At 39.4% G+C, this 10,004-nt stretch overlaps 1 protein-coding gene across 1 annotated transcript in view; it reads right to left on the bottom strand.

The window, feature by feature from the left end:
* Positions 1-1,678: 1,678 nt before the first annotated feature.
* The window catches only part of LAMP5 (lysosomal associated membrane protein family member 5), a 243,507-nt gene continuing 235,181 nt past the window's right edge, over positions 1,679-10,004 (bottom strand). The window contains exons 5-6 of the mRNA XM_044056616.1: positions 6,684-6,872; positions 1,679-4,608 (exon numbers count right to left, since the gene is read on the bottom strand). Coding sequence (XP_043912551.1) covers positions 4,430-4,608; positions 6,684-6,872 — 368 coding nt within the window. The 3' untranslated portion in view covers positions 1,679-4,429. The remainder of the gene's footprint in view (positions 4,609-6,683; positions 6,873-10,004) is intronic.

Here is a 10,004-nt window from a genome sequence, read left to right as displayed (position 1 = left end):
AATCTGGACAGTTGAGAGGTATAGTTTGGTATCTGTCTTTGCCATCAGCAACTGGGGATCAAGAATGAGGACTTGCTGCTAAGAGAGATGACCAGCGTGAGAAAGTATGTGTGGCTGATCCTTTATTTCCCTTTACATGTGGACTGGGAGGGAATCAGCTGTCTTGTGTGATGTCATACAGAGACTGGGAATCTTACAGTTCAGCACTGATATCATACAGGGATATGGCAGAATATCTTTGGTATGGATGCAAGGCCAACAAACATATCTACTCATGTACATTACAAACCCAATACACTCCGTCCTTGGGACAGCAGTATGACCAGCAGCCTGAAAGAATGGCATTCCCAGGGTGATGCAACCTTTGACCCTCACACATTGATCATCAGTTGGGATATAACTGTTAAAGTCATGTTTTCTCACTAAGAGTTGGAAGACCTGCCTGGTAGACTCAGATCACAGTAAGACAGGAAAGAGCCAGAAAGGAAAATAGAGATCAGTGGGTTTGGGCAATAAAGGAGATCTTAGAGTAATATACACACAAGAGTCAGAGTAAGGGAAAATAAACTACAGCTCAACATGACACTATAACCAGTTTATTCCTTACAATAAAAGTGACTACTAAGTTGGTAGGAAGATGCCTGGGTCACAAAATCTTGTAAAAAAATTATTTATTTATTTATTTATGACTGCTAGTTAGATAACATATCACCCTTAATGTTTTACTTTATATATGTATATATGGTTCCCATTCAGAAGCCTGAAACATCATAAGCCTGAAAATCAAAATCCTGAAACCAAAAGCCTGAAAATTCTGAATCCTGAAAACTCAAAATCCTGAAAGCCCAAAATCCTGAAAGACCAAAATCCTGAAACTCAAAATCCTGAAAACACAAAATAGGCATACTGATGTCATTGTGGCTTTGCTATTGTTAGCCCTGTGGTGTTAGGTCATGCGTTGGGGTCAGGTAAGTGTGCGGTTGGTTTTATTTTAGGGTTAGGGGCGGTTTAAGTGAGTTAGGGTTAGGGCAGGTTAGGCATGTATGCAATAGTGACAAATATTGGGGTTAGGGGTTTAAGTGAGTTAGGGTTAGGGCGTGGGTCAGGTGAGTGTGCGATAGTGATGGACCTTAGGGTTAGGGTTAGGGTCAGGGTCAGTTGGTAGATATTAGTGTCTTTATAGTGACATATTAGCATTATTTGTGTTTTCAGGATTTTGAGTTTCAGGATTTTGGTCTTTCAGGATTTTGGGCTTTCAGGATTTTGAGTTTTCAGGATTCTGAATTTTCAGGCTTTTGGTTTCAGGATTTTGATTTTCAGGCTTATGATGTTTCAGGCTTCTGAATGGGAACCGTATATATATATATATATATATATATGTGTGTGTGTGTGTGTGTGTACACACACGCACACACACACACACACACACACACACACACACACACACACACACACATCTGTGTAAATCTGTGTGTGTTGTGCATATAGTTTGTAACTGATTTATCTTTATCACATAATTTACTCAACTGGCATCATTTACATTCACTCATATTTTTTATTGTTTGCCTTTTTATTAATTCTTTTAGTCATTAGGAACCCCTTTTACCCATAGTTCAATTACTTCATTAAACAGGTGATTGCTATGACATTTCTGGACTACATGTCATAATGCATGTTCTAGTCATCTTTTTTTTTTTTCTCCAGCAGGACCTCAACTAATGGCTGCTCTACCTGGACCAGCCCATTTACTCTGGGGGATAATAGCTAGGAATTGCCAACCTAGGCAAGAGACATGAAGCTCATTCATTTTTGCCCACGAATCCCAACCAGCCCTCTTTTACCTGGTGAAAGCTCGGTGGTAGTGAGGGGGCTAGCATTCTGGTCCTGCGGGCTACCCTAGCTATTCCCCCAGGAGCACCCCTTTCACCTGTTTGCTCTTTTGAGCTCTGTGATTGATGTCTTTTAAGGGGAAGTGTGCCTCTGTATGCTGAGTTACCCACATCTTGCAAGTTTAAATGCACTTAGACATATATATTATTTATATATTCTTTGTTTGCCATTTTGTTTTGGTAAAATTGTTCTTTTAAAATAAAATGTTTTCTTGCAAAATTGTACATTTTACCTAAGTCTATCTGCTAAGATGCAGTGTGGTTATTACATCATGTTTGCATCAGAATGGCTGTGAACATCTGTGAACATCTGTACACTAGGTCCATAGTATTTTATTTTTAATATGAAGAAGTACATGATACTACCAGCTACATGGATATTTAAAATTCTGAATATTTAAAATGGTGTCTAAAATTACTTACAGTACAGTATTTTACAAATTAATTCAGAAACATGTTTGCTGCACTAGCCTGCTTTGTTTAATCCTGTCAGTGGTATTGATCTCTTGTCCTGGCTGCTGTACAGTGAATCTGTCAGCTACTGTTAAAGATCAATTTTAACAAGTTACTGAACTAAATAGTTTTACCAGTAGCTTCTCAGCCATCAGTTATAGACTAGATGAGATAAAAGAACAAATTAACAGCTTTTTTTCCCATAGACACAAAAGGTAACAGAAGGATTGATTATTCATGCTAAAGATGAATGTATATATGAAATAAACAGCAAGAATGCAGGAGGTTAAGTTGTCAGCTCTGGAATATGCAGACAATATTGCAGTGTATATGTCACTCCTATAGAGTTACAGTGAGGTAAGCAGAATCATTTATTTAAAAACAGCATTCGTAAATGTTTGCAGTGCTAGAGATCATACTCCACTGATAACACAGAATAGTAACGGAGTACTTGAAAAGTGTGTGAGAAACCTGGTTGGTTACAATGTGTCACATGCAGTGCTACAGTTGTGGTAATATTAATTGGATTCATGTTTATATATGTATATTTTAAGCAGAGAATTGTGACTTCAGGTGCAAACAAGCTGCCAGAATGTGAGAAATCTGGAGAGCAGTAAACAGGTTATAAAAACAGGAGAACAGAAACTAAAGTCTTCATTCCTTATTGCTGCTCTCCATTGTATGTTTCTGATGTCAGATGATCATGAATGAATGTATTTAGTACTGCAAGTGACAATAATGTTTATCATGCACTAAATAAAATGTAATTGTTGCCCGAAGTACATAGTGCTACCTGTTGGTTGCTGGATAGTCCTAAAATCGCAATGTATAACTTCAAACCACAGAATTGGGAATAGTGTTATTATGAGCTAAGATAAAACTCTGATGTTTTAGTGTACCATCCAAAATGTTGTAGAGATAGATTGCACTATCTGAGCCTTCTTGCTGTGTGTACATGTACACAAATGTACATATATAGCTAGAAAGACCAATAGATAGCCAGATTAATAGCTATATCAATGTGTGTGAAATGCTGGAATAAATATTCTGCATTTGAAGGATTGGTAATGAGTCATAATTTTTGTTTTTTGCACTCTTTGCCCCTGCTACCTGTTGATTATTTGCTCCCCTCCTTAGTTAACTGGCCTATTTACACTCATATTATGGGTGGTGGTCGACCAGGAGAGGCTTTCATTCAGGCAGCCTGTTTTCTCCTGGGCCATACCTGCACGCACCTGATGAGACATTTGGGAAAGATATACAATGGGCTGTCCATGCAGATCATCCCTTACTTCTGCAAGGAGTGTTCCCTCTGAACAACTCTGCCTCTCTCTGCACATCATAAATGGTGGTTTGCCCAGTCTCCCCAGGGAAATCGCAACCACCCTCCATGCCTTTGAGAAAGCACAAAATCCCTTCCACCCCTGGAAGAAGCATGCAGGCCATACTCCTTTACTCTTCTCCAACCATGCCTGTATCCTCCAGTGCAAGGGATGCTAATCAAATCCTCCTCAACTGAGTCACAGTCGAGACTCCATCCTGTTGTACCATGGAGGCAGGCTGGTAAAGATGCCATAATTAAACATTTGGGATTATTTTACTGGACTTGAAGTCGCTGAAAATAATTTTCATACTATACACCCACATCAGCTGGTAAAAAAATATTGTTTAATATATACCAGTTTAAGACAACTATCTCACTCCTTCTGCAACTTATTTGTACAATATCATCTTTTTTATGAAGAAGAAAATGTGGTGCAATCTCTCAGATGCATAATGGGGACTTCAAGATCTTAAGTTTGAATTCTGCAGCCATAACTGGCTTGCTGCTTATTTCACTTTCTCTGCTGTGTGGCTGATGAAAAGCAAGATTTATTTTAATTGCCATAGGTCACATGATAAGGTGTTCCATTTTAAGTGGCACTAGCATAGTTCTAGAAAACAAAAATAAATAAATAAATAATTTATATGACAGATATCCCTTCAGGAATAAATGAGCTTGCGTGCTTTACTTACACTGACCCGATGTATGATTTGGAAGTATTTCACAAGAAGTGCTATGCCTTACAGGTACGAATACAGGTTATCTACCCCATGTGCTTGTACAGTGACCTGTCTCTTGGAATCTGTACTTGGTTAGCTGTCAACTTATGATAAATGTGGTAAACTGAGAGTGTTAGTACAATAACAAGTGCCAAAGTCAAACCCAGAATAAGAGGAAGTGTTTCTTCTAACTGTTCTCTCTGATCCACAGCACACTTATAGGCTGAAAACAAAAAAGAAAGATAGCTGTTAATAATGGAGAACTAGCAAGCAGCAATGTATATCAATGTACTGTGCTTCTGTTATTAAAACATTTCATTATATGTTATTAAAGCATGCCATTACATATGTGTCATAGATTACGGATAGACAAGAAGCCCTGGTAGTGATCCTCAAACGGTCTGAACATGACTAGTGTAAGCAGATAATAACAACAGTATGGCAGTATGCTCTACAATTCTCATTATGTCTAATGCACTAGTAATGTATTCTTGATACAGTCATAATAATCTTAAGCTTACAGAAAACTTGGGCTAGCAGTGAAATCACTTGTGAATGTTACCTGATGATACAGCTCAGTTTGCCTTCTAATAGGAGCTTAGCAACCGGATCTACTTGTTAAATATTTTCACCATAGCACCCAAACATTTAGCCTTGTAAGCTGCTATGTTTTCATGAAGCACTGAATGAAAGAATATATGATTCACATTCAGCTTGCTAGACAGAATGATATAACAGACTTTAGAAAATTTGAAGGTGTTTATGGCATTTAATGGTTATTCAAAGTTTAAAAAAACTGCAGAGATTCCACTCCCTTAGGTTCTCAAAAACAGCCTGGGCTTCTTTAATGTTTGCTAGCAAAATGTGAAACCTGACTGACCAATAAGGATTCTGCAGGGGGAATTTTATCTTTCAGTGATAGCTCACAGAAAACCAGCATTCTTCTTTATGGCAGTAAATGAATGCGCCAACATTAATCATACTACTCTGAAAGATTACATATTATCCACTAGCAAGCAGATTATTAGTATTACATTTTCAGGATACAGCACAAATATGTGGAACACTGATGTGTATTTTACTGCATCATACTAATCCCCACTAGGGCTTGCTAAAAATACATTCCATAACACAGCCAAACTGTAATTCAAGTCTCTAATCACATAAAACAGCAGGGACGACTTGCTTGGAACTGACAGGAAATGACAGAAAAACCTAAACTGAAAATTATGTAAGAGTGCTATGGTATGAAGAATACTTTTTTTCATAGTGGAACGTGCAAACTTAATCTATAACTTATAAAAATCTTGACTCCAGCCCCTTCTGATAAATTATTCAGTAATTACGTGTGCTTCTGATATGAGGACTGAAATGACCTAACAGCAATAACTGAGGATTGGTTTACAAAAAGATCTATACAATAAACAGAAAAAAAGTAGATCCAAACACCTTAAATTGAAAATTAGGTTATACTCACTACACTGCAAAAGCTGTAAACACTTTCCAATATTGTGTGTACATAAAACATGTTGATCTATCTGAAAGATGAATGGTTGTGTGTGTTGCAAGGTTTAAGAAGTAACACTAAATGTTCATTTAAATTGCTGTTCAGTCTGATTAGCATTTCTTAACTCAAAACTTGAAGCATCCAAGCTCACCACATTTAAGATATCCTAAAATATTTGAAAACTGCAGGAAAAAAGAACAACCTGATATTTATAGATATATTCACCATCATATATCAAGTAAAGAATGAACTAAAAATAATACCTTGGAGTACACACATACATTCAACATTTCTTTTTTATTTGTCTAGATTTGTGAGAATATGGCAGTTTTCTGAAAGTGTCAAATGTTATCATTTTACTTTCTATAAAATTTGTGCTTTAAGTCATATTGTGAAGGTCTCTCAGAAGTTAGAAATCCCTCACTTTTATAACAAATCTGTTACTGCTGTTTAAGGTTAGGACTCAACATTAATTCACATACAAACAGGGTCTGTGTGTGTGTGTGTGTGTGTGTGTGTGTGTGTGTGTGTGTGTGTGCGTGTGTGTGTGTGTGTGTGTGTGTAAGTGGGCAAACACACACACACACACACCAAAATATAAAAACAACTTAAGAGATACCCCATTTTCTAAATGTCGTACTTTCCTTTTGGGTGAGGGCAGTTCTGAGGCAGTGAGGCCTTCCTCTTATGGTCCTCAGGGCAACTCTGAGTTATCCTGTATTCTGCATTATGACCACCCCATCAGTTATTATCACTTGGTTATTAAACCATTTTATAAATGTTCTTTTTACCTTCACTGAAGAGAAAGTTGGTATAAATATCAAAGGGCTGAATCTGGACTTCTGACAAGATAAGAGTCACAGGTTTCTGGTGGTCACTGGAAGTGAGGGAGATAGTTTGCTGTGCTTGACATTGGTATGACTTCCCAGATGGGGTGTTGAGGGCAGAGAGATGGTGAGAGGTGGCAGTGTGTTTCCCAGCTAAAAAGAGAAATAGTTTGGTCACAACCATTATCAAGTTCTACACTTGCACAGATCCTTGAATGCTACCTGAAGATTAGTTGGTATTTATATTTAATGCAACACATTCAAATGAATACCAGTTACTTTGATGAGTAAATAATACATGGCATATCATAAAAGACAGAGATAGAATAATCAATAAACTGACTGTTTAGTTCTTGACTTGATAAGAATGATGATATTTATAACAGAAATATAGGTAGAGTCATAATTAATGGAGAAGTATGTTCATTTCAGGCTAGTCAGAATTTATATTGAATTAAATAGTTATTATCCAAACAAGAAAGTACAGTTATTTATGCAGTATGACCAAAATCAATGAAATGTCAATGTATACAGATTTCACATATCTATTTAATAATTTGCTTACAATTTTCTGTAAGAAATATTGAATTAGTAGGTTATTGTTTCTAGTTTGATTCTAAAATATTTCTTAAGTGAATGAAAACCATGATTAAATACGTTAAAACATAAACTACAAAAACAGTATGTTATGTAATATAAAGGAGAAAAAAACTAAAAAATGTATATAAATTCTAACCCCAGGATTCATAAAGCTTGTGCCAGGTCCAGACGTCGACGTTCTAACACCAAATATGGCTGGTGAGCAATCCAGGTACGAGCTGCTCCCACATGCACTAACTGCATACGCTACACCCTCACAACTCCCGGGCCCTGTATGCTAATTACCCCATGTGCAGCAGTGTAGCATGCAAATGAAGGTATGTAGCGATCCAGGAAGTGGTGCAGGCATAGTGTAAGCATGCAGAAATGTAAACCGTAGAAAATGGTTTACATTTTTGCAAACATAAAATCGGAGCCATGACAGCCAACCAAACACATGTATTATATTGTTAATATATGCCAATGGCTAAATATATAGCTATTAGCATAAAAAAAATGTACAAAATATAAAATTAACATTTAATATATATAGTTGCACTATAGCGACGTGAAAGCACAGGGCAGCAGTGCGCAAAGGGGATCACAAGGAAAATATAAAAATATAGAATAAAACTGCAATGTAACACATATCATGATTTCCCCGTAATAGTTAATGGCAGGCATGCTACACCATAGTATGGCACAAGGGTTGCTAAGGGGCTGTGACAGTGTTATGCACGGTAGCTAGGAATTATTAGGCAATGCCATGCAAATGATAGGAGTAATAATGAATCACAGATTCCCCACTGGTGTAAGGATGCACCTCACAGCGTAGCGTTATAACACCGAGGTGTGGCCTTGAGATAAAGATGACATCAAGAGAGGGGTGTGTCGCCATTGCTGCAAGCACATTGGAGCATTGCTAAACTGGTTTGCCCCTAGCTAGGCAAAGCTGCAGAATAGGGGTGTGTTGAACTGGTCATAGCTTTGCTTAGCTGAGAGTCCACAAGGTAACAGGGTATGCATGTGAACAGAGATGAAAATGCATGTAAACCCGGTAAATGGGTTTGCGTGGCACGCACTGCAGCTGAAACAGGAAGGATATAGGAAAGAAATAAGGAAATGCTGTAGCAGGGAAATTGGAGTACAAATGACTAATTAACACCTAGGAGCCTACAGTGGGCCACTGGCAACAGCTAACAAGGCTGCAAGCAGCTACCTGCAGAACAGGAAAGGGGAGGGGCTGTGCTGCAAAGAAAGCAGTAAACTGTCAAAGCAGAACAAAGCCGATTTGCAGTATATCATCTACAAGACACATTTTGCCATGACTGGGTAGGGAAAGTACAAAACAAGAAAGACGGCAGGTGGATGCATGCCTGATAATGGGAGGGGATCCAGGTTTAAAGGCAAGCATATTTCCACAGTAAAGGCCCCACACTTGCAGTACTCATTGTAAAACTCATAATTAAGACACGCTGCAGCTAGAATAGCTCATACACACTCACTGACATCAGCAGCATCCATAGCACAATAGTATAAAGTGTGAAAGCACCTCACACACATTTGTGTATTCCCATACACTCTGCACCAGTGGTGCATACTTTTAGTATGTACATGTTAGGGGCTGCCATAGCTTTGATCCACCAGCATGTGTTGGAGACTGAAGGTGGTGTGGAGGATGATGCACATAACCACCTCAGGCACCAGAGGAGGAGGAGAGTGTTCAGACCCAGGATAACCTACCAGGGGCTACATGATCTGTAGATAGTAGAGCATTACAGGGTGGACAGGGACATCCTACAGCAACTTGTGGAGCTGTGCTGGCCACGCCTCAGAGCCAGAACAAACAGAGGGGAACCCATCCCAGTGGATATGAAGGTATGTGTAAGCCTGAGAATCCTAGCTACAGGTACCTTTCAAAGACCAACTGGGGATATCATGGGGATCTCACAGGCATCAGCATCCAGGGTACTACACCAGTTCCTGGATGCCATGTTACTACATGCCAATGAGCACATATACTTCCCCCAAACACAGGAGGAGTTGGCCAGCAATATGCATCTCTTCCACCATGTGTCAGACTACCCAGAGGTACTGGGTGCAATAGACTGCATGCTCATGCACATCAAGTCACCACCCGGTGAGCAGAGTAGGCACTACATAAACTGCAAGGGATACCCCTCCATCAACTGCCAGGTTGTGTGCAATGCCCAGGGCACCATCTTGGATGTGTGTGCTGGCAGCCCTGGAAGCTATCACGACTCCCACATCTGGCATGCCTCATAGCTGTATCAGTTATTTGCCAGGGGGGACATCCCAAATAGCCACCTGGTGGGGGATGCTGGCTATGCACTGGAACCATGGATGATGACTCCCATCAGAAATACACACACACCCATGCAGGAACGCCATAATGAGGCACACTCATAAACCAGAATCATCATAGAGCATGTGTTTGGGATGCTGAAATCATGGTTCCGTTGCTTGGACATATCTGGGGGAGCCCTGCAGTACTCTACAGGCACGTGTGCCCACATCTTCATAGTGTGTGCCATGCTACACAATATGGTCCTGCGGAAACAGCTGCAGCAGGGACAGAATGGTGAAGGCCCTCACAGCCCATCACCATTGCCAAGGGCCCCACAGGCACAGAGGTACTCAGACCACAAACACCCTGAGCCAGCCCCAGTAGTCAGACGGAGGCAT

The sequence above is a fragment of the Protopterus annectens genome, chromosome 1.part2 (assembly GCF_019279795.1).
Source record: "Protopterus annectens isolate FY-2018-M chromosome 1.part2, PAN1.0, whole genome shotgun sequence".
In the NCBI taxonomy this organism is placed as follows: domain Eukaryota; kingdom Metazoa; phylum Chordata; order Ceratodontiformes; family Protopteridae; genus Protopterus; species Protopterus annectens.
This window is presented reverse-complemented; position numbering and strand designations above follow the sequence as displayed.